We start from the raw sequence: 26,143 nt of genomic DNA on the forward strand, positions 1-26,143 counted from the left end.
AATCCCTCTTATCCTTTATCTATTATTTCATTCATTTAACAATCGTGTATCAAATGCCTGTTCTAGGGTAGGCCCTGTGCTAGGGCTAAAGATACAAAGATAAGTGGAACCAACACCCAGTCTCCTGGGCTCTCCACTTCTGGGGAGGAGAGGCAGTCAGGTAAACAGATCATCACAGCAACATGCTCTATTCAAGGTGTCCGCTGTGAGACTGAAGAGACTGTGTCCCTTCACTCCAATGAGCGAAGGTATCAGGAGATGTGGGTCCCAGAGGAGGTGACATTTGAACTAAAGCTGTAATATAATGAGAATTAAATGATGAGAACTGTTATCATGCCAATAGTCAGACCCACACAGAGAAGGTATGCATGTACTTTAATTTATTACCATTAAATATACATAGCAGACCAACAATGCCAGGTTTAATAATAAAAAGAAATTTAATTCCTTTATAAAAAGCAAAAAAAATTATACCACAAACTTGAAGCCCTGACTCAGGTTCTGTCATTTTAAGAGAATATATTGTGCTTTTAATTTAATTTGATAAAATGGCATAGCTCACAAGATGTTTAAAACCAAATGTCAATGGATGGCTTAAAGCCCACTTAGGAGAACATAAGGAGTCAGCAGAGTTGGTGCCACCTTTTTTAACTTCTCACGGCCCCTGTATCTTCCCACTAGATAGCCTCCAGTGACACTGGGGGGGCAGAGAAGGGCAGGAGCTTATGCTGGAGAAGGCTGCATTTCTGGATTACAAAAGCTTTACAGAAAATGATGAATTGAGACGTAAACAAAGGAAGAGAATTTTGCTTTGTTTTGGTTTCGATTTTTCATGTTTTGTTTTTCGTCATGAGATTTGCCAGGTCATTGTTCTCTTCAAGTCCAAGTCTGGACAATAGTTAAAACATATAAATCACCCAATAAATCAAACACTGAATGATTAACATATCTTTTCTCACTCGTCAAAAATTGATCGGCCTAAGGAGAAATACAACAGAAACTGAAAGAAAGCTTTCAGGTTCAAGTTAATATGCTAAGTTGAAAAGGATTTAGCCTTTTAAACTCAGCTGGCATAAAGCCAGTCCAAATGACCAAACAACAAAACTGCCCTCAATCTGTGTCACCTTCGTAATGCCTTCTTCTCATACTCCATTCCCTGATGTCGCTGGAGAAGGCAGCATTCCAATTAACCGGGCAGTCACCATATAGAGCCATCTACAGAGAATCGAAATTTATATAACGCACTCAAAATAAACATATAATGTGTCTCCATTTATGGCTTCAGGAGACGCGTGATAATTGTGCATTGCCCAAATCATTCAACAAGAATTTATTCAGTGCCCAAAGTGCAAGGCATTGAGCTAGGCACTATTAGCTAGGCACTGTATTTCCCAAACTAAAAGTTTGAATACACATTTTAACAAATCATTTTATGTAACTTCCAAGTAAATGCAGCAATCTTGGGAGATACAGTTTAGACACGGACATACTAAAATTTCCAAAACATTCCAATACTACACAGAGACAACTGAACATTTTAAATCAGAAGTAGCTGCTCCTCCCAAAAAGAAAAACTGGAGCTATACAGTCACTGTAGAAAGAGACTCTTTAACTCTTAGAATCCTGGAGCTGATGGGAAATATTTTTTAAATTTAGCTCCATATGAATAAAATATTCTCTCTGAACATCAACCATCATTCTTCGGGTTTCACAACTATAGGAAGTATCTGAAATTGACAAACATTGAAAGGTGGTATGTCATAATCTGGAGGCAGCTGTTAAGGTAAATCTTTGGTAATTTACTTGTTTGTTTTGCTCTTTTGCAGAGACATGCAGAATTTCCAGCTGTAAGGGATAGAAGTTCAAAGAAAGTCAGAGAGACCACCTTTTAAAATAGACTTGAATATATTTTGCTGTGAAGCAAAAGCACAGGCTAGGGAAATAAAAAGAAAAACACAAAGTTCTATTCCTCTCTATGATGGTCTCAAAAGGAATCCATCCAATTCCAAAAACATATAGCATTTTAATAACTGATAACTGCTTCCTCAGAGTTTGTTTTTTTTTTTTTAAATACCTGCATGTGCACTTGTGAAATGGATTTGAGATTCCAGCAATAGGTCTAAGCCCTCAAGTTGATAGTCCACCTGCTTTAAGCCATTATTCACAATCCGTAACCGTGGAGGAATATGAAATTTTTAATTTGATTTCTTATATGAAATATAATGGATGGCTTATCAATGACTACAGGACATGGGAATATTATAAAATAAAATGGGTTCAAAATGCCAAAATGCAAAGAATATTAAAGACAGTTTACAAACTGAAACCCTGTTTCAGTCTACATCATTCCTACCTGATGACTGTATTTTTAAAAAGGAGTAGATCGCCTAAGAAACACTGGCTCCTGGGCTTCCCTGGTGGCGCAGTGGTTGAGAGTCCGCCTGCCTATGCAGGGGACACGGGTTCGTGCCCCAGTCCGGGAGGATCTCACATGCCGCGGAGCGGCTGGGCCGGTGAGCCATGGCTGCTGAGCCTGCGCGTCCCGAGCCTGTGCTCCGCAACGGGAGAGACCACAGCAGTGAGAGGCCCGGGTACCGCAAAAAAAAAAAAACAAAAAAAAAACGAAACACTGGCTTCTATTTTCTAGAGCTTTCCCTAGAAATTAACAAAATCCTCAAACCAGAGTAACAATATGGGCCATTATCTGTAGTTCTGACAAACAGTCTTACAATAACACCTTTCAAAATAAAAGTAAATAAAACTCCTTACCAGGAGTGTACGCTATTTCTATTTCTACGTATATATTGATATGAATAGAAAACACTGTTTAACAGTTTTCCTTTAGTAAACTTCATGCCAAGATCAAACCAGATTTACCATCAGACTTTAAATTTCTGCTAAATATAAAGATATAAAAGCTTCTCCTAATAAAACTATTTTATATAGCCAGTAATTCAATAAAGAAAATTTCAAAACAAAATGTGATATCCTAAATATTACTAAAAGAAGTGACAGTTTCAAACAGATGCTCAAGAGAGAAGAGCATCTTTGCCAAAGGGAAGAATTTGCTTACACTCACCTCCATTCTAGTCCCACCTGTGACCAACCATTCTATCTATTCTGGCTCCATTTCTTCAACCATAAAATAAATGTCACATGAGCTACCACTGTAGACCCAAGGCATTCATGAATTCCAATATTATTGGTCCTGACTATTCTTGAGTGACCCTGAAAACACATTAACATGCTGTCATTTGTAATTCTGTGTCAGCAGTGACTGAATTGCCATTCCCAGGTGAGTGGACCAAGGGTAACCTTCCAGGCTCTCAACTCCCATTTGATGATCTTCTGGTTCTCACAAGTGAGTGGCGAGTACAACTGCTGCCCATTTATACAGAGGACAAGTAGCCTGTGATGTTATTAACACGTAACAGTGGAATTATAGGAAGCTGGGACTCAAAATCTCACTGTATTCCTCTTGAACATCAGGAGAATGCTACACTAGAAAGCTGCTGAAAAAATTAACAAAGTGATTTTTTCATATCATTTAACTGGATTTGCTAAAAGGAGACTATGTCTAGAAAAATGCTGTTTTCCAATGAGGTCACTCTAAGTGGATTCTTTATTTGGTTTCATAATTAGTTTCAACTTTACACATGGCTGACACAAAAAAGATAAGGAAAAGCAGAAGAGGCCAATTATAAAAGCTATAAACGCATACTATGTCAGTCATATTTCATCTCTCTAAAATTACAAATAAAAGCACATCATAAAGAAACAAACAGATCTTAAAAGGCATATTTTGAAAGTAATCTAAACAAATATCAGAGTAAACCTCTAACTAGAGCCTAAGGTGTTACTTTTTTCACATTTTAACTGGATGTCTTAGATTGTTCTTTAAAGCAGAGGTTCTTCCCACAGTTCCCAAAACATTATTATTTTTTAAACGTTAATTCTTCTAACTGATGGCACTGGAATTTCCCTGAATCCCAGCTGCAACTGTTGCCTTAAGCTTTAAGTTTACAGAATGTTTTGAAAACAATGCACTTGTGTTATATTTACTTTATAGTGGAAATCCTGAAAGGATTAAGGAAGAGATCAACCTAATTTGCAATTAACAGCATTAATTTGCATGCCGTTCACTAAGTCCTGAAAAGAATTTGTTCTCTTTTGAAGGATATTCACCATGCCCAAATCGTGTTGCTTATAGTATTAATTAGATTAGCAGTCGGTCCCCTTTCTTCACATCCAGTGCTGATGTAAACTTCAGCCACCAAACAATGACATTTAGTCAAAGTTTCAATTAATGACACTGAATTAATGCAGTTTTAATATACTCAAATGGAAAACCAGATACATGGAAAAGCTCAACTGATGGTAACAAACATCAATAACAAACAAAATAAATTCACAATGAGCTCTTCTTGACACACTGCAAAGAAATGGTATTATTTAATATTCCATTTCAAGATCCAAACATGACAGTTATCACTGATGTACCATATTTTTGTTTTCTTTAATTAAGTAGTATTACCAGCCTCATTCAGCTAGAAACACTAGTGGCTTGAATCCCTATTTACTTAACATTTTACTTAGCTACAATCGTCTTGCTTATAAGATCCTAGATAGCTTTCAAGAATTTCTCTATGTGTACTTTGTCTACACAAATACTATATAAGCTGACAATACACAGAAGGACAGCTCCTTTTTTTGCATTCCCAAGAGTTAAAAGCAATCTGACATAAAGCACAGGGGTCCCCTAACTAGAGCTTTTGAGAAATTCCCCAAAACACTTCCCAGGAATTGACCCCTCAACAACCTACCATGGTATCTGGAATTTCTACCATTTGGGTTAAGGTAAAAGGCCCATTACAAAATACCTGGAGATGGGAAGAGAGGAAAGGGCAAGAGATTTAACAAAGCAGCAGACTTGTCACATACAGTTCGATTTCCTCCAAGTGTTTAACTGTCATATAAGCAAAGTTCTACAGCCCAGCCTGTAGGGAATGTTAGGGCCACACGAAGAAGAGTTAAAGACAGGAACAGGCAGGGAGACATGAAGGGAAGCCAGAGTTTGGAACAAGGCCCGTGGAGCACCACTGAAGAGAAAAAAACAGACTATGGGTTGTATTAAGGGAAGAGAGGGAGAAATAGTTATTCTTCTATTTATTGACTTCTGTCTTTTGCCTTATAATTATACAATGTTTCTTTTTAAAAATATAAAACAGTAAATGGATCAAACTATTCTGCTTTCCAACAAATGGCACTACCAAGATGTTTTCTCTGAATTGTTTTACTTTCCATTGTTTTTATGCAAGAACAGACAAAATGAAACAGCCCAAGTTTTGCTAGATGAAGTAACTTTCTGACGTTATCTAAACGAATGCTTTTCCTCTCCAATGCTGCCATGCCCTTCCATTTTTAAGGTTTAAAAACTGACCAGGGTCTGTGAACACACTCAAGAAGATGCTGAAAATCTGAAAAACTACAGTCAGTCGAGACTAAAACTCAACCTGCCTACCTTTCTAAAGTTGCATTCTGGAAATACAAATCAAGAAAGCTGTCACATCATCGCATTACTACAAACAAAACCACAAGCACAGCTTTATGTGTAAACAGCAGTTTGTTATACAACAAAAGCCAGATCACACTAATGAAGATAACTGTAAACAAACGCCATGGCCGCAGTAATAATGATCCGAATTCTTACTTCTACTTGCGAGTCAATGTTATCTGTACTTTATAAAGTGAAAGAATACTTAAGGAGCACAAAAATTTCACTTGCCTAGTTTAAAAACATGAGTCAATCTCAGACCACTGAGATAAAAGTTCTAACAAAATTTAGAGTAAAGTCATGGTTTCATGGCTTCGTGAACTATGTCTTATTGAATTTTTGTAAATGTGAAAAATCGTTTGGTAACCTGTATTCCATTCTGCAAACATGTACTTCCTACTCATTAAGCATATACATATGTTTTCACGTGGAAATGCTATGTCATAGAAGACTGATAATCAAAATAGATTATCATCTCAAATGACGGTAAAAATCATATGTATGACAAAATGTCAAATCCAACTTTCAATAATGCCTCTTAAGCCAACCATATAAAGTCTATAAGAAAGCATAAGAGGAATAGCAATAGTATATCCACCTTAACATCAGGATTCATCATAAAACCTTTTCTATAAACAAAATTTCACACTTAAAATTTCACATCGAGATCCCTATCAAAATATATGCAAAATTAACTTTTCCTATTTTGAATCTATTACATCCAACTGCATTTCAGTTCTGCAAAAATAGGTAAACCAAATTTTTTTGAATTATCGGTGGTCATGTGTATGTATAATGAAAAGCCATTTATGATAGTATGTATATAATACAGTACTGTAAAAAGGCAAGACAAAATAGCCATGGAATGGTTCAATGGGCTCTTTCACATCAACAGGTAAAGACATCAAGCAGAACGTATGAACAATTATTTTCACATTCTTCACTTGATGATAATTTTACATTTACAGTAAGAAGCCACACTCTGCGATTTAAAACAGAGAACTGACCTTATGTGTACACATGAGTGTTTTCTAACTGCTGACACATTTACTGCTATCATTTTAATTGTAAGCTTTACATCAAGTGTTTTGAAAAAAGGTAATCTCAACATACAGATTGGCGTTACACCTAAACTTCACACCTTAGGGAGATATTTGTTATTCTCTGATATTTCAGCAAAAGGTCTTAATTTTTGAAAATGTCAACAGAGGCCCTTAACACAAAACATGGTTCTTCTGAATGAATGTGAATTGACTGTTTACATGAAAATCCATGCCTGCAGAAAGAATAGCTGTGCATCAATAGACCTATTTCAAGTCATTTTTTTAGAGCTATTACCTCCTTATTTTGATGGGTCTGTGAATACTGCACTGAAGCAGGAATGATTCTAATAGAACCAAAACAAGAGAAGAGAGAAGACACACATACACACACTCACACGCACATTACTTTAAAAAAAAACTGAGCAAACCTGAGTGAAGCAATGAATAGTTCCGAAGCCCCATAAGGACTTATGCATCATGCATGGTCTTCAGACTGCTGGGTTACTTCACCTAACTGCCGACTTCATTGCCTTGCACTCTACTTGCATGCTCAGGCCACATTAGATACTATCTCTGTTCGGCACAAAACACACAGGCGTATACACACACACACACTTTCTCTCTACACCGTCCAGCGCTGTTTCCAATTCCAGAGGCCCGCTCTGCGCGTAGCCCGTGCCCATCCCTACTCTGCTCCGCGTCCTGACTCCAGGAACGTAGGGATACTACATTTAGGGATACTACTTAATCCTGGTGTATCTGCTTTGTGGCCTCATCCTTCCAGGATTCACAGGATGGTTCCACCCCAACTCCACCACGGAATACAACGGAGTCGGCGGATTCCCAGGTGCGAGAGAGGAGACCACTACCTGTCCCCTTCCTCACCCCACGCATCCCGGCTTCTCTTCGCCAGAAACCCCAGGGCCCTCGCCGCCAGGAGTCTGTGATCCCGGGGGGGAGAAGAGCCAATGACAGGAATCAAATAGCCCGTTAACAAGCGGGTGCCAGGGGCACGGAAGAAGTGAGCGGGGTGAGGTTACCACCGGGGAGGTGTGCTCCAGCAGGGCACCCTTCAAGAGCAATGACAGCTCGGCGGGGGCAGGCTGGGGGCGGCGAGGGAGGCTGGGGAACCGCTTTCCGTGTCTCTCTCAGGGCCTGCGGGGGAATCCCGGGGCGGCAGCGGCTGGGCTCTCGGGTCGTTCCCCGCCTCCCACGCCCCCTGCGCGTCCCCTCCGCCACCCCCTCCCTGCGGCCGCCCCCGCCCCGCGCGGAAGGAAGCGCCGGGCTCCCCCCACGCTCTCCCGCTCTCTCGCGAGTCCTGTGCGGGCCCTTTCAGAGGGAAGGGAAGAGGGAGGGGGCGCGGAGGGAATTGCTGCAATGGAGCGCCGAAAGAACCCTGCCCGAGCGAGGCAGGCGGTGGAAAGCCACGGCCACATAAAAATGCCATATTAATTTCTGAAAAGCCATAAATCACCCCTCCCTCTGCAAAAGAAAACCATAAACCCGATCCCATGCAAGACTGCGAGCAGCCACCCACTTCCTATTTCTGTCACAGCAGCTACACCCTGCCAGCAACCACCCCCCGGGCGCCCCCTCCCGCCACCGCCACCGCCAACCCCGCCACCGCCTCCCCTCGGCTCAGCCATTTGCCAACTGACGCCCCCGTTACATAAAAATGCCCCAAGGGGGGCCGGGTGGGAAGCCTGGGGGAAGGGCGCGCGAGGGAGGGGGGTTCGAGGGTTGCACAATATCCTAGAAGGTCCGTGGCTGGAGCCGGGAGAAAACCCGGGGTTGGGGGAGGGGAGGTGAGCCGCCCGGCGCCTGCGGCACACTGTGCACCCGGGCGACCGCGGCGCGCCGCTTACCTTTCACCACCCTGTCGGTCGTCGACAACTTGGGATCAATTGCCTTGGGCTCGGACATCTCCGGCCGCCGGGGGACAGCGACGCGCTGCTCGTCCGTCCTACTGCACACCCCGACCGGACCGGCGGGCCAGACACTCAACGCCGCCGCCGCGCTGCAAACCGCTTGGCTGGAGGTCTGGGCTCTGAGCTGGCTTGAAAGTTACTGCCTTCTCCGCGCGTCCCTCCTCCTCCTTCGCCGCCGCCGCCTTCACTCCTCCTCCGCCGCCGCCGCCAGCCCCGCCGACTCTGCTCCGGGCTGCGCGTGTGTGGTGGTTATTTATTTATTTTCTAAGCACGCCTCTCGGTTCTTCTTTTATTCTTGGGGGAAGGGGGATGGGGAGGGGAAGCGCACACACGAGCACCCACCCCGGCACGGAGATCGGGCACCGCGGAATGGAGCCCCACGCGCGCACACTGCCGGGATTAAGACCGATCACATGGGGAGGGCCGGGGGCGAGGGAGGAGAGGCAGGGCCGCCGATGTCAGTGCCACCAGCCGCGCCTCAGCGTCCCCGGCGGCGGAGAGGCGGCCGCCGCTGCTGCTGCTGCTGCTGCTGCCGCCGCCGCTGCCGCTGCTGCCGCTGCCACTGCTTCCCCACACAGAGCACCGCCGCTGAAAGGCGGCCGCAGGAGACGTCCCGCCGCCGCTCTCGGCCGCGCTCGCCTCTGCCTCCCCGCGCTGCTCCTTCACTCACACAGGCACAGCCGCGGAGCTCGACAGACACAGTCCCTGGCGCAACCTACCCTCCGCCGCCGCCGCCGCCGCCGCCGCCGCCGCCACCGCCGCCACCGCTCCCGCCTCCGCCTCCTCCCCTTCCTCCTCCCGGCCCCCGCCTCTAGCTCTTCGGCAGCCTCCTCCTCCCCGCGGAGCCCGCCCCCTACTCCCCCGACGTTGGAGCTGCGGGCGCTCATTGGCTAGTGTGCGCGTCACTCACTGCCAGCGGCGCTCCCCTCTGGTCCCGCCTCCCGCTCCTCCTCCTCGTCTCCGCCCCCCGTTCTGTTTTCTCGCGGCTGCCAGTCGAGCGGGTCTGCTGCCTCCACCGCCCAGTCTCCGCTCAGGTGTCACTGTTGCTGGCAGCCCAGGATTAGGGAAGGAGAATGGGCAGGGGCTCGCGGCTGGAAGGAGAGAGGCTCTACCATGCCTCCCCCAGCCCCATTTGGCCTCCTCCCCTGGACCCCGCACACACACCCCGCGCCGCTCTGGCAACCGTGCCAGGTCGGCTGGGTTAAGCCGCAGTGTGAGTAGCCAAGTGCGGAGGGTGTCTCCGGGTGTGTGCGTGGCCCGCGAGAGGGCAAGAAGGGAGGAGGCGGAGGGAGGAGGGAAGGGGGTGGGGGTGAGAGGCGACCGAGAGAGGGCGGAGGAAGGAAGAGCGCGAGGAGCTCCGGGGCCCGCCGCACAGCTGCTGTCGCTGCCTCAGCTGTCCAGAGAGAAGCGCCAAAACGGGGACGAATAAACAACTTACCTTGGAGAGACGGGCTCTGCCTGTGATGGGTGTACGGTGGTTTTCCTGTTGGGGCTTTTGTGGGGCGTGGTGTAGTGGTTATTAATGTTCCCACCTGTGCATCCACACCTTCCGACGAACAGCCGCTCCCGAGTGTCTCCGGCCAGGGACGTGGCGGAGAGTGCGGGACGCTATAGGACGGGGGACCGGGCTGTCCACTGAGGATGGGGACGGGAGTCCAAGCGACCCTGGGCAACTCTGAGTTACCTGGGTCAGCCCTGCTGGTCTCCAGGGAGAAATGGGGATGCGAGGGCGGGAGAAACACCAGAGAGGGTCGCCTTTTCCCTGTTGACACTGCACATCCCGCGACTGGTCGTAAATGGTGACCCCACGTCTCCCTTCCCATCTCCCTTCCCAGCACCCGATACCACCTGGTGCTTCTGGTACCTGCAGGGCACTGAAGCCCAAAGTGGGTCCCCATTCTGGTATCCTCCCGTTGGAAGGAGTGTGGAGGATGGAATGGGAGGTGTGGAAGGCCAAAGCGTGACAGTGGCCCAAATGCTCCCTTCTGACCTGCCTGCTGCGCCACAGAATGAGGAGCAGGTCTCCCTCTGCAAGAAGGTCACCTCTCCACAGCCCCTCTCCCCAACCAACCTCAGCACCAAGGACCAAGGACCAGCAGAGGCTGGGGACAGGGATTAGATTAAAGTTCAAACCCGAGGGCTTCCCTGGTGGCGCAGTGGTTGAGAGTCTGCCTGCCGATGCAGGAGACATGGGTTCGTGCCCCGGTCCAGGAAGATCCCACATGCTGCGGAGCGGCTGGGCCCATGAGCCATGGCCGCTGGGCCTGCGCGTCCAGAGCCTGTGCTCCGCAACGGGAGAGGCCACAACAGTGAAAGTTCAAACCCGAAAAGAAGTTTTAGGAATTGTCTGATGACACTGGAGTGTGGCTTCAGCGGTGTGGCCTGCAAGGAATAGGAGCTCAAACTAGGAGGCAGGTGAGCCTCTATGGAGGCCTTTTTAGCAAAAGGAGACCACGCAAGGTATGTCCCTGACTTAGGGAGACTGCCATTGGCTCCAAATTCTGCTGCCCAGTTCACAACCCTAGGATTGTTTTGTGGTAATTAGGCAGACAGTATATTCAGTAAATATGTATCCTGCCCTTTTTATATGCCAGACACTGTGATAGGTAATTTGTGTGGGGTGGGGAATTGTAAAGGGCCCTTGCCAGTAATAAAGCCTAGTCCAGTAGAACTGTCATAAAAATATGAGCTCTGAGAGGCCAGTGTATTGCCTCAGGAAGGGACTGTTAACAACAGCCCCCTGAGCACAGGCAGAGCTAGTTGCTAAAGCAGATTTGGGAAGTTGGTCCCTGGCCAGATGGCACACAGCAAGGCAGGGATGCCAAGACCTGTGGGTGAAGAAGAGGGCCTGCTTGAGGCAAGAGCAGGAAACCATGTCCAGGTATGCTCACTTCCAATGCCGCAACGTTCTTTCCCACATATTGCAAACAGAGATACAGTTCCCACCATTATTTGGACTCACTTTTCAGGTATTTTAAAAAAAAAAAAAAATACCTTTGAACCAAGCTCAGAGACTTAAAAAGTCAGTACCATAGAAAAGTTTTATGAAACAGATAGGAAATTAAGGCACACTTTTCAGGCACACCCTTTAGTCTGCTACAAGTCTAGGACACCTCCTAACTGAGGTATGTGTGGTAAAAAAAAAAATGTTATGAATCATAATCACTTTATAACACATCTTATTATCATCATGTGCCTTTAATGCGTGTGTCTGGTTCCACACTGTTGCAACACAGACACATCTTCTTAATCAAAATTAAACCCTACTCTAAGGAAAACTAGACAGCAGCATATTAACTAGAGACTAGTTATGTCCAAGTAGCTGGCCTACTGATAGAGCCAAATCATCTTTTTTATTTAGATATTTTCAGGTGTCCTACTATCTGCTACTGACAATTTTTTTTATTCTGTTAGATTGCCCAAGCAGTCCTTGATTATGTTACCTCTTGCATCAGGTCACCTTAGACATGGCATTTACATTTTCAAAAAGTTACTGCAATTCCTGGATGCTGACTTTGACAATGTCCTCTATTTATGGAGAAAAAGAGAAAAAAAAAAGCCTTGGCAAAAAAAAACTTACTGTCTACCAAAAGTTGTATTTCCCCTTCTTTAGTATACTTCTCTCTGCAAAGCATCTGTCTAGGTAGGGACTCCATTTCCCGGCCTGCACCTGCTTGCATCTGAGTGGGTCCATGAGACTGGTTCTGGTCAATGGGCTGTGGGCTGAAGTGTTTCATCACTTTCCAGCTAAGGCCGTTAAGCAGCAGATATGCATTCTCTAGCCCATGGGCTCCTGTCCTATAGCTGGATTCAGAGGCTTCTAGGGTCCTGGAGGAGGTGTAACCTCAAATGGAAAGAGCTCAGTGCCTAAACTACCACATAGAGAAATGCTGCCCACCTACTAGAAATCTGCATTGGACTTTACATGAAGAAAAAATAAACTCTTAGTGTTGCTCCATTGAAATGTGGGGATATGTCTGTTAGGGGAGCTAGTATCACCAAATTAGCACACAAAATTTATGTTTATTTATTTATGTTAGTTCAAAAAGTAAAATCCAGAATTATTGTGTATCTGTTATATAACTACAAGAAGACTAAAAATATTCTTTTTTTTTAATCACATGAGCATCAAACCTTGTTTTTTTATAAAGAACTATTGATTTGCCAGTTGTGTTTCGAACACCTGTTCTGTGCAAGGTACTGTGCTGCTAGATAATGCATAAATGTATAAAGGAGTCAAGATTTAGTCCTTTCGTTCAAGGATCTCAAAGTCTTGTTATACAAGAGTTGTACATATTTTATCTCTGCAAACATTTAGGTGTAAGGTGCTACTTCATCAAAACTAATTATGAACATAAATATGTATGAGAAAAGAAACTATTGAGGATTTGGAGTCATCTATGCATTCAAATGCTCCAAGTCACAGCTTACCTCCATTGGTACAAATTATCGTAAATGAATAAATGAATAATGTTTTAGGTTGCTATTAAGTGCTCTGCTAGATCTAGAAGCTTTTTTTTTTTAAAGAAAATAAATAAAGATATTTCATTTTGTATCCTGTTTTGAGAATAACCAGCTTTTGAAATTTTCGACTTTCCTTTGGTTCTTGGTTGAATTACTATCATTTTGACTTTAAGAGCTGAATAGTAACTTCCGGTTTCAACTCTTCTGAGACACGCACTTCGTTCTGAGTAGTTGATGGCAGACAGCAGCATGTCTGACCTATTCTTACCTGAGATGAGGGAGCATAGTGCTGAAGGACTTTGTAGACAGCCAATCCTGGCAGAGCCATGAATATGTATGAGAATTCGATTTATTATCTTTAAGCTAATTCCTATGACATGGACTTTTAACATGTTCTACCCTATTCACTATAGAGTCTCTATGAAATATATATTCAACATGGATTTTATTTGAGGTTTAAACTAAAAGTGCTTCTTATTGTTTATCTTTTGGATTGCTCTTGAAATTTTATTGAGCCTTGTTTTTTTCCAGAAGATAGTTTTACTCATTTAGGAAAATTATTTTTCAAAGAACATGAAAAATTGTTATACCAAATGTATTCAGGAATAAGTATTTTTTTTTCCTCCGTCAGGGACCAATCTATAACTTATGGAATTGTATGCTAAGTTTAATATGGAGAGGATATATTTTATGTAAAATTTGGCAAGACTATGGGCAATCATTATTAATTTGGATTTAATAAACATTTTTATATTTGTTTTATTTGTATTTATACCTTCATCTCATATCCCAGTTCTGGGCACACAGTAAACGCTCAACAAATTTTGCTGAGTGAATTTTAAAAGTCTATTGTCATCCAATATATGAGGCACTAGAGTAAGTACCACAGCCCCTACTCTCAGGGATATTTTAATATTACTAATATATATATAAAAATATTTTTTATATCTATATATTATATCTATATATCTGTATATATACATACACACAAACTGGAGAGAAATCTTATAGCCCTTTCTCCTAGATAGTTTGAATTCTAATTTTATTATTAAATAAAAAATTATGAATAGATTAATGGTGTCAAGTCATAAATGTTCACATTTAAAATAACTATATACATTGTATTATATTGATAATCTAAGAACTATTCATGCTGTAAAACTTTATGTATTCTGGCTTTTCTAAACTCAGAATAGTTGACCTGAAATGAGCTGAAGTTTACACTTGAAGTGCTTTGAGAACAACTTCAAGACCAACATCAAATGACTTAGCAATCAAACTAAAGATACCATGTTGTGGAAGACCTGATAAATCAATTTAGGACAAACTTTCTCAAGCCCTCTAAAAGCATATTTGCATATACAAAATCAATATAGTAACTAGAAATGAGTTTCACTCTTTAAAGCCAGGAGAAATTTAACCTTACCCCAAATAAGTTTTGCCCATTATCGATTGGAAATTCATGAATTTGCAAGTAAACATTCTATTAAAAAAGAATCTTGCACTCAGTCTAGCCATCTTCCCATTTACTTCCAATTAGTGGGGTTTTATTTTGCTAGTATTCATGGTTATTGGAAATCCTATATTCAATAGGCATTTATTGAACACCTATGCATATCAGACACTGGGAATACAGTAGGAAAATATCAAGGTCTCTCCATTCATAAACCTTACATTCCAGTGAGGAGAGACAGATGATTAAAAGTAACAATTAAAAGCAATTACACATACAGGTGAACGAAGCGGTAAAAATCATGTACAGTGGTAACAACACTGGAAGCAGTGGTTGGCAAAGTGGTGTTACTGTTGTGGACAGATTGTTTAGGGAAGACCTCTCTGAGAAGGTAATATTTCAAGAGATTCAAATGAAGTAAGGACAGTATCTATGCAGCTATCTGAAAAGGGAGTGTTCCAGGTTGAAGAAACCACGTGTGCAAAGGCCCTGATGTAAGAGTCTGACATTTTTAAAGAACTGTCAAAGGAGGTCAGTGTAGCTGGTGCACAATGAACTAGAGAGAGGTACAAGATGAGGTCAGAGAGGTGATGTAGGGTCAGATCATATAGGGCCTCGTAGAACATAAAAAACTTCTAAACATTATTCTGGTGAAATAAGCAGTATTTTATTAGGAAAGGAATATGATATGATTTAAACTTAAAGAAGATCCTCACTCTTTTGTAAGAACTGACCCTGGATGCAGTGGTTGGAAGGGAGCAGGGGTGGAAATGGGAGCACCAAGTAAGAGACTATTGTCACAATCCAGGCTAGAAATAAGGTACTTTGGATTATCGAGTTTAGAAGGAAGTAGTGAAAGCTATCCTATTCCAAATATATCTTAAAGCAGAGCTAACAGATTTGCTGATGGATTGGATAGACTTTGTGGGAAAATAAAAAAGAGGAGTTGAGAACTCTAAGGTTTGGAGTCTGAGCAAAAAAAAAAAGATGGCGTTACCATTTCCTGACAGAGGTAACATTGGAAATGAAGAGCATATTTTGTGAAGATCTAAAGCTAGTTTTAGATATGTTAACTTTGAGATGCATATTATATGTGGACGTGGAGATGGCCTATAGGGAATTGTATATACGCATCTGGACTTGAGAGGAAAGAGCCAGGCTGGTGAGTAGTCGTGGCATTTCAGTAGTTCTTTTTTTTTTTTTTGCGGTAAGCGGGCCTCTCACTGTTGTGGCCTCTCCCGTTGCGGAGCACAGGCTCCGGACGCGCAGGCTCAGTGGCCATGGCTCACGGGCCCAGCCGCTCCATGGCATGTGGGATCTTCCCGGACTGGGGCACGAACCCGTGTCCTCTGCATCGGCAGGTGGACTCTCAACCACTGTGCCACCAGGGAAGCCCTTTAGTAGTTCTTTATTTTAGTTAGGCGGTAGGGAGAAGAGGAGGGACCAGAAAGGAGTAGCTTCTGGGGTAGAAATGTGGTATCTCTGAGGTCAAGCAAACGAAGTGTCAACAATGCTGAAGATTTGAGTATAATGATAACTGAGAATTGACTACTGGTTTTGACAAAAGGTGAGTTCACTGGTGATTTTAACAAAGCAGTCTTTATACCTATCTAAAATAGCACCTCATCAGTCTCTGCCTCTTTATACTAACTTAGCCCCTTTTTTATATTTATAATTACTTGACAGTATATGTGCCGGTATGCTATGTCTGTGATGTGTTTGTCTGTCTTCCTGAAAGTAGATGACATGACCCTCGAGGGAGGGGAATTTGTCTTGTTCCCATTTGAATCTCCATGGTTAACAGCTGTTTATTGAAAGAATGGGCTTACAATGCTAGCCCAGGTTAGTTTTTCTTATTTTCTCAGCAGTTGAAATAAGCATTTCAAGGGGGTTGGGGGTGGGAGGATTAAGTGAATGTGGTCAAAAGGTACAGATGTCCAGAAATAAGATAAATAACCTCTGGGGATGTAATGTAAAACATGGTGACTATAGTTAGTAACACTGTATCATATATTTGAAAGTTGCTAAGAGAGTAGATCTTAAAAGTCCTCATCACAAGGGAAAAAATTGTAACTATGTGAGGTGATGGATGTTAACTAATCTTATGATGGTAATCATTTTGCATTTGTATAGAAATTCATGTTTAGATTTTTTCTTAATTACAAAAATCAACTTTAATAGAGTAAAAAGAATTGACTCAGATCTCCAGGATGAGAAATGGGATGGGAATTCAGGAATTCCGTTTTCATGTGAGGTGTGTCTCTCACATGTCCCCATTGTAAGAATAATTACGTGTGTAAATCCAGGGGAGGGCACAGTGTTACTCATAGCTCCTCTTCAAATACACAAAGAGTTCTATTGTTTGAAACATTTGAATTATTCCCTAGTGATAAATTAGGCCAGACATTAGCAATTTTCAGGGAGGAAGTGGGTAGAATTTGGGTGATGGTTGTTTAGAAGCAGACCCTCAAAAGAGATTCCTTCTCTTTTTCAGGGTGTACCTGAGGTCCAGCCAACAGGAGTGTAAACAGTCAGGGAAATTGTGCTAGATAGGCTTTCAGGTGCCTGTCCTGCCCACTCCCATCTTAGATAAAATGCCCCAGCCACGGCACCTGCTGAGTGATCAATTCACAGGTTCAATTGCTGTCATCACACAGGATTGGACCAGGGTGGGTGAATATCTAACTAGAGAACATCTAAGGACCAGTGACCTTAACTTCCCAAAACTAATTTGCAAAGTCAGCTAAGCTAAACAGATACTCTCTTGGAAGAACATGACTTAAAAATTCAGAGGAAAGTTGGGGGTGGTTGTTTGAATGAAAGGTCTTGCAGACTGGAACTGAGATGGCCACTAGCAAATGATTCATGTGCAAGGTGGGTAAACAGATGAAACCATTGAGGCCAGAGGGACCATCGTTCAGATTCTGCAGGAGTGAAGGGAGGAGAGAGAGACAGAGACAAAGAGATTCCTAAATCTGTTTTCCTTTTTGTTCTAAGGCCTGGTTGTTTACATTTTTTCTGGGTTTATGAGACCCCTCAGTATCTTGACAACAAATCCTGTTTTCTAGAGCTGGTTTGAGATTTCTGTTCCTTACAAACCCCAAAACGCCTCACTGAATCATACGAAGGGTAGAAAAGAGCAGCTAAGATTGTGACTTCATGCCCTCTGTGGGTTTTCAAAAGTTGACACCTGATTGTGATGGTTCCTTTTCTTCATTCAAAAAATGACTATAAGGGCTTCCCTGGTGGCGCAGTGGTTGAGAGTCCGCCTGCCGATGCAGGGGACACGGGTTCGTGCCCCGGTCCGGGAAGATCCCACATGCCGCGGAGCGACTGGGCCCGTGAGCCATGGCCGCTGGGCCTGCACGTCCGGAGCCTGTGCTCCGCAACGGGAGAGGCCACAACAGTGAGAGGCCCGCTTACCGCAAAAGAAAAAAGAAAAAAATGACTATAAGATGCTCCCATCCTTGCCCATCCCAGTTGTTTCTATAGCACACTCAATACCAAAAATAAAAAGAGTGAAAAAAGTATATGCGGGGGAGGGGTGGATAGGGGAGGGGGAGAGAGAGACAGAGACAGAGGCAGAGACTGACTCTGCCTGAAGAGTCTTGGTAAGTGCGAAGGTTTTTAATTGAATATGCTGTATGCCTGTTTCCATGTCACATTCAGGTTATAAGCTATGCTGCAGTAAAAATGTAAAGATCTCAGTAACTTACCACAGCTTGATGTTCTCTGCAGGCTTGGGCCACCCTCCAGGGCAGTCATCCTCCGTGTGCTGGCTCAGCATTCCAGCCTGCTTCAATCAGTCAGAAGCACCCATATCAGCATTTCACAGTCACCCAGCAGGAGAGGAGAGCCCTGGAGAGCCGAGTTCCAGCAATCAAATGCTTCTGCCCGGAAGTGGCACTCACAAATGACTGCATTTGACTGGAACTCCTCATTTGGCCACACCTTATTTCAAGGGGGCACAGGTATGTGATCCTCCCACATGTTCAAAATCAGAGGGAGGCCAAATATTTATAAAGGGTAATAATGCCATCAGCAGTTCTAACTAATCTAACCCGCGTGGGACTTCCATGCTACTGTTTGATAGCTAGTGACTAGGACAAACATCTTAGTTCTTTTTACATGCCAAGATACTCCTGCGTGCCTGTGGCTACTGACCTGCTTCTCGTATTGAACCTTTCCTATTCTGCCACATGGCCTCCACTGGACTGAATCGGTTATACTCCACTTGGCTCGATTTTGATCTTACTACATCTTCCCTAGGGCCTGCGGTCCTACACCCAATCCTGGTATCACTACCACTTCTTGTAATCTTGCCAGCTCCCTCTTAGGCCAAGGCTTGGTTTCTCCCTCACTCTCAATACTCTAGTGCCTTTGTAGATGGGTATTGTTGGGCGATCACTGGCAGTTGTTAATATTATACAAACCAGACTGGAAAAAAATGCCCTCTTAATGTGTCTTAGCTACAAATAGAAGCATTAACTTCTTTTCTAATTTTCAAAGATGTGAGCAGATTATTTAAAAATATGAATGTATCTATATATAAATATACAGTATAGAGAGAGTTGATTTTTTTGAGTCACTGCCTTTTATAAGAAGTTAATATCACCAGTTTAACACTATGCAAACTTATTATACTGCGTAAATGCCGAGTGGTTTCTGAGAATGCCACATTTTGGTACTATTTTGACACAACAAAACAAATTTTTTTCTTCTTACTTTATTAGTCCTGCAATATGATGAGTAGCCTTTTGTGTCAACCTGACTAGGCTACAATACCCAGTTATTTAACCACACACTAGTCCAGGTCACGCTGTGAAGGTAGTTTGTAGATGTGGTAACATCTACAATCAATTGACTTTGAGGGGATTACCCTTGGTAACGTGGATGGGCCTCATCCAATCAGCTGAAGGCCTTAGGAGCAAAAGCTGAGGTTTCCTGGAGAAGAAAGAATTCTACTTCATGACTGTAGGGTCAGTTCCTGCCTGTTTCAAGCCAGCCAGTTTGCCCTACTGATTTCAGACTCATCAGTGTGAGCCAGTTCTTTATACAAATCTCTTAATATACACATACACACGTAAAGATACATATATATGTATCTCCTTCTGGTTCTCTTTCAAATCCTGACTGGCACCTACAATATATATACTTTTCCTAATTCAAGGTCAGTAGTTATTCTAAATATCATGAAAGAATGTCTCTTTCTGTATCTATATCTCTCAGTCTCTCTGTCAATCTGTCTCTTTCTCACACATGTGGATGCGCACACACACACACGCACACAACACATCACATAGGACCAAATTATATATTTATTAAAAAGTGAAGTTTCTGATTTAATTCTGTAGTTTCTGTTTCTCTCACTCATGGCCTAAGTGAAGAATTTCTATTAGCAACTTCCCAGGTAATTCTAATGGATAGGCAGTATCTAAGGTTGGGGTGCCTAGCTGTAGAGCCTGAGATGAAGATTCATATAAAAGTGATTTATTAAAGAATGTTCCAAGGAAAAACCACAGAACATTATGTCAAGTGACAGGGAAGGGAAGGAAGCCAGGCAAGAGACTGGTGTCGAGCAAAGACCCAGGGGTGGTAACTTGGTTCAGTCCTGCAGGGGACCTCTGCAGACTTATAAGTCACACCTCCAAGCTGTCCCCATCAGGGACCAGAGAGTTGAGTATTTTACCCAGTAGTCACTGGTGGCAACGCAAATTCCTAGGCCCCTTCGGCTCTCTCTGTACTGAGGCAAAGGCGAGGGAAGTCTGAGAACATCACTCCAACAGAGATGCAGGTGAAAACACACAGGTAGCTGTTGTGCATGAAAATGGAAAAGGTTTGGAGAAGATATGGGTGGGCACTGAGAACATCTGCTACTCAGGATTGAAAGCCACTAGGATAGAAGCATGGTGCAAGGAAAACCACCACACCTCATTGAGGGTATGCAGATTTAACAATTATATCTTTTCTCTCATATCACTTCAAATTAGTCTCCTCTCCACAATGGACTTACCATCTTAGAAGTAAGTATGATGTGATTTCATGGGCAGATGGTCTCACTCCTTTCCCATTTGCAATCCCCAAATAACACCCCTTCTACTGTATGAAGTTCTTAAGTCTCAGAATACAGCATTTAGTCCCTTTATGGATAGACTAATGTGAAAATATTCCTAAGACAGGAAATGCATTGGCTCGACTTAGAACTGAAAATTGTCCTAAGTGTTTGTGGCTAGGTTCTCTGTCCAACCTAGGAAGGAATTGGGTATACGCTGAATGTTTTATCTGTTCAGAAGCCTCATCTCAAATCTGATTCAACCCTATGATTTTACATGAATCATGGGGGCATAGTTCCAGGGATCAGGATTGGGTGCATGATACCCTCTTCCCCTATAAGATTCCTTTCTTTGGAGAATTAGATTCAGTCTTTCTCTGGAAGACAGATGAAATTTATACTAAGGCATTTGCAGCAGCCATATTACTCTACCTTATAGATCAGAAAAGCAGAGAAAGGGTTCAGAGAAAGAATTATGAATCAGACATGCAGAGAAGAGCAGAGATGAAAGACAGAAGAAAGACTGCTAGTATTCCATTTCCTGATTCCACTATGTTCCTGAGGCCCGGCTGCATGACGGCTCTTGGGCACCATGAGACCCCATGCATTCTTTTTTTTTTCCAAGTAGTCATTTATTTATTTATTTATTTTTAACTTTTTATTTTATATTGGCATATAGCCGATTAACAATGTTGATGGTTTCAGATGCACAGCAAAGCCACTCAGCCATACATATACACGTTCCCCAATGCATTCTTATCATTCATTCCTGTTTTGCACTGAAGTTGTGCTGAAGTTCAGTTACATGCCACCAAAGAGTAATAAATAACAAGGGGAAACAAAGAGTAACACATTTTCTCAGCTATGAACTCTGCCTGGGAGAAATCCTGGGTAGAGTTCAGGGAGGTCGCTTATCTCTAAGCGTCTGGCTGCATGTGGGGTGACCCAGAGGCTAAGGTGGTGAAATGCATAGCCCTGAAGACATAAGAAGGCTTTCCAGAGGTTACCCAGGTAGGAATATTTTCAGAGGTCCATTTTCCAGATCCTCGAAGTTCATACTTAGTCTTTCTTAAAACTAATCTGTTAGAGTGTCTCCTGGGACCTACCACTTCTTTTCCATCTCTCTCTTCACAGACCCCTCTGTTTTCCCCTCACTCATCTGAAATCAGTATGGTGTGTTATCCCAAGGCGTTTCTGGGGTGCCAAACAAAGAAAATTTGAGAAGTGACACTGGGAGAATCACAAGATGGTAAAGCTAGAAAAGCATCAGCAAAAACATTGGAGAGAAAAGTGCCCTTTCTTATCTAGGGGAAAGTCTGATGGCTAGGATCTTGCAACTTTATCTATCTCCCCCAAATCATGTATTACTTATATATCTTAGAATTCAGAAGTGAAGTGATAGTGGGAATGCATATTTATATGTTTATTGTGATTGAAAAAAATCAGGGTTTTTTTTTTCCCCTCACAGAAAAGCCTAATTTAGATTATTGGTTTCACAATTAAGAACCAGATATTTTTCCTCTAAACTAAATAAGTTTAGTTTGCTGCTCTAATGTTTTGATGAAAAATATTTAACACACAAATGCAATATACAATTTTCTAGAACTTATAATCATGTTTAACTATTAAGCCTTCAATATAAAACTGTAGTTAACAACTAAAAATATAATTTTTAAAAATTATTTTAGGAGATACTTGAGCAAAAACTGTGAATACCTCTAGATAAGCAAAATATATTCACCCAGACTAAAGCACTATGACCAAGAGAAGCCAACCAAACCCATCTTTTCTTTTCATTCTCTTGAATACCTCATGACCCTCATGACCCTAAGACTGAAACACTTTGATTAATTAGCCAAAGCCCCAAGGAGTAAAAGCATAAACTAATTTTTTGTTTTGATATGTGAGAGAGAAGAGAGAATGCAAGTATACTAAGTCTAAAAGGTGATAGATTTTAATACTCAAGGGAAAAGGTATAAAAGTAATGAACTTGACTTGTTTTATAATTCTGCATAATATTCATATAGAACTTTTATAGTACTCTACAGTTAAAATAGTTCCTATATATTTATTTCACTTTATTCTCATACTATTTTAGTGGATATTTTTATCTTAAGTCATCTAAAAGCAAAGACTGAGATGGTGATTCTTTTCAAATGATTTATTGAAAAAGTACCCTCAGAGGGAAGAGATATGGGAACATATGTATAACTGATTCACTTTGTTATAAAGCAGAAACTAACACACCATTGTAAAGCAATTATACTCCAATCAAGATGTTAAAAAAAAAAAAAAAGAAAAAAAAGAAAAAGTGCCCTCAGGAGAAGGGGGCATGAGGGAAGTGGGACAGAATGGGAAATACAAACTAAGCAAGAAGGCGGTTTCAATGGAGGTTCATGTCATTAAGCTTCAGTCTATTCCCACTGAAAAGCTTTGAGCACAAACTGCTCCACAGAGTTGGACCCCGTTGTTGCAAGAGGTTGACCTATTGTACCCGTCAGGCATTGGGCAAGATCTCCGGGGACAGGTGGAGGTTCCTGTATGACCAATACTCTGGGGGCAGTTCTCTGGAGAAGGGGGTCATTGTCAATCAATACTCATAGCAGATAGGGGATGGGTGTTCTGGATGGTCAAGAGGATCTGGGGGGAGCGCCAACATCTCCAGTTTTCTATTTTAGAAATAAGGAAACCCAGGCTCAGAATGGTCAAGTATCTTGCTCCAGGGTTCTACAGGAGTAAATGATGGCGTTATGGCATAAGTTCAGGGCTTTTGACAGTAAAGCCAGACAGTGAATTTCAGATCTTTCCCATGTCCAGTGTATACAATCTATGGAGTTAAACAATCTGATATGAAGTCAGACTCTGACATTTATTAGCTATGTCCCTGGATATATAGCCTTCAGATATATGACCTTAGGCAGGTTTCTTAGCATTTATGAGTCTCAACTTCTTAACCTGAAAAATGTGAACAATAATAACTACCATGGTATTCTGAGGATTTTTTTTTAAAAGTATAAAGCACCTGTCATTGTGCCTTACATAGTGTATATGCTCCACAATACCCATTTCCTTTCCTTTTCTCTTTTACTTATGAGTAGATACATTAAAGTAATATAGAAACTATATTGTATAACACATAAATAATATATTGGATAACACACAAATATATACACATCACTAAGCAGGAACATTGTCAAAATGATGAGATTTTCTAGAGAGTCTTTCTAGTCCAAGTTGCTACCACAAAAGCTTTAAAATTGACCACTACAACTTGTTGTTTGAGTCTGTATAATTTTAAAAAATCCTCTGTTTGAGTCTGTATAATTTTAAAAAATCTATTGATGTATAACATACTAACAGATAAGTGGAAAAGTGTACAGTTTAATAATTATTGTAAAGTAAATACACCTGTGTAACCATGACAGATGCAAGAAATAGAACATTACCAGCAGCCCAGAAACACCACTCTCCATCTTGGACACCTTCCCAATTATTAATCCCTTCCTTCTTCCTAAAGGTAACCAATCTTAGGGTTTACAATACCATGGATAAGTTCTTTGCCAGTTTAAAGTTTATGCAAATGGAATCAAACAATATTAGCATGATGTTTCTGCCTTCTTTCACTCAACTTACCTGTTTTTTGTGTGTGTGACAGTGTTTTTAAAATTTTCATTGCTGAATAGTATTACCATGTATGTATACTTATTTAAATATTTTATTGTTGATGAACATTTTGGTTATTGCCAGTTTGGGACTATTAGCAATAATGCTGCAGTGAATATTACTGAAATTTTCATTTGGTGCACATGTGTGCATTTCTTCTGGGTATAAAAGATAGCAGTTAAATTGTGGGATTATGAAGTATGTTTATGATTAACTTGAGTAAATACTGATAAACAGCTTTCCAAAGTGCAATAACAACTTACACTCTGCTCCCCAGCAATTTATAGTAGCTCATTGCTCCATATTCTCACCAACTCTTGACTTTTTTGGTTTTTGTTTTCGCTTTTACTGTTCTCGTGGCATACCATTACACAACTACGGAAGTTATGTTTTTACCTTCCATTTCCCTGATATCTAATGATGTTGAGCACCTTTTCATGTGACTTTTCAAGTCTTTTGCCATGTTACTATCACCTTGTCTTTTTCTTACTGATTTTTAGAACCTCTGTCTATATTTTGAATATCACTCTTCTGTTGGTTGTATCTTCTCTCCCTCTGTAACTTACTTTTTGCTCTCTTGATGGTGTCTTTTGATAAAGAGAAATTCTTAATTTGGGCTAGTCCAATTTTGTCAATCTTTTCCCTGATGGTCAGCATATTTTATGTTTTCAGAAATCTTTGTTTATCCCACAGTTATAAAGATATTTTCTTTGTTATCTTCTAGATACTTTCTTCTTTTACATTTCACATTTTGTTCTATACCCCTCTAGAATTGACTTTTATTTGTTGTGTGAGATGGTAGTTGAGCTTTGTTTTTTCCATATGGATATACAACTAACAGAACACTATTTATTGAAAAGACTGCCCTTTTGCCACTGTTATGCAGTGCCACATTAGACATAAATCAAGTATTCATATTCATTCAGGTCTGTTTCTGCACACTGTATTCTGATCCATTAGTCTATTCATCCGTCCTTGCACCGATACCGCACTTTTTTGTTGTAGCTCTTTTGACATCGAATTAGAAATTCAAAATAATAATAATAATAATAATAATATTATTATTATTATTATTGTGTGTGTGTGGTATGCGGGCCTCTCACTGTTGTGGCCTCTCCCGTTGTGGAGCACAGGCTCCGGACACGCAGGCTCAGCGGCCATGGCTCACGGGCCCAGCTGCTCCGCGGCATATGGGATCTTCCCGGACCGGGGCACGAACCCGTGTCCCCTGCATCGGCATGCGGACTCTCAACCACCGCGCCACCAGGGAAGCCCCTCAAAATTATTTTGACATTGAATAGAACAGGTCGCCCCTATGTGTTTCTCTTCAAGGTTGCCTTGGTTATTTGCATTTCAGTATATATTTCTACAAAAATCCATAGAAAATTTAATTAGGATTGCACTCAATTTTTAAATTAATTTTTGTTTAAATCTTTATAATATTTAGTCCTCCAATCCATGAACATGGTAAAATTCTTCATTTATCTAGGAATTTAATTTCTGTCAGTATGGCTTAATATTTTTGAGGAAGAGACATTGTACATATATCCTTAGATTTTAAAAAACTAGATGTTTGAAAATTTTTGGTAACCATGTGTACTTTAAAGGAAGAATTAACTGACTTGGAATTTGATTGATTTGCTGGGAAAGCCAAAGTCTTCAGGCTGATTTCATTTGCATATAGGCGTATGTAATAAGGCTAGGTGAATGTACCAATTTCCTGGGATATATTATTTTAATTTTCTATAGTAATAACTTTGATGAATTACAATTCAGTATTAGTTCAACACTATGAAAGGTCTCCAGAAAAATGGCTACATATTCAGTCTATTATATTCAATGTATTTTAAGTCAGAATATATTCAGGTAATAAATTGTGTCTAGAATTTAGTGTAAGGAAGATAGTCATTTTTGTAATTAAATGATATACCACGTATATTAGTCAGGAAACAAGTAGCAAACTTAATTTGAGTACTTTGAAGAAAG

The 26,143-nt window shown here is 41.7% G+C and overlaps 2 protein-coding genes across 3 annotated transcripts in view; one reads left to right on the plus strand and one right to left on the minus strand.

Annotated features, from left to right (window-relative positions):
- The window catches only part of PPP3CA (protein phosphatase 3 catalytic subunit alpha), a 298,669-nt gene extending 290,000 nt beyond the window's left edge, over nt 1-8,669 (minus strand). For both annotated transcript variants that reach the window (XM_060012044.1, XM_060012043.1), the window contains exon 1: nt 8,463-8,669. In XM_060012044.1, coding sequence (XP_059868027.1) covers nt 8,463-8,520 — 58 coding nt within the window. In that variant the 5' untranslated portion in view covers nt 8,521-8,669. The remainder of the gene's footprint in view (nt 1-8,462) is intronic.
- A 133-nt stretch (nt 8,670-8,802) lies between these two features.
- Nucleotides 8,803-18,281, plus strand: LOC132425768 (actin nucleation-promoting factor WASL-like). The gene is made up of 2 exons (XM_060012046.1): nt 8,803-9,738; nt 18,181-18,281. Exon 1 carries the CDS (start codon nt 8,939-8,941, stop codon nt 9,338-9,340), a length of 402 nt encoding a protein of 133 aa, XP_059868029.1. The 5' UTR covers nt 8,803-8,938; the 3' UTR covers nt 9,341-9,738; nt 18,181-18,281.
- The last annotated feature ends 7,862 nt before the right edge of the window (nt 18,282-26,143 follow it).

This window comes from Delphinus delphis, chromosome 5, assembly GCF_949987515.2.
Source record: "Delphinus delphis chromosome 5, mDelDel1.2, whole genome shotgun sequence".
In the NCBI taxonomy this organism is placed as follows: Eukaryota; Metazoa; Chordata; class Mammalia; order Artiodactyla; family Delphinidae; genus Delphinus; species Delphinus delphis.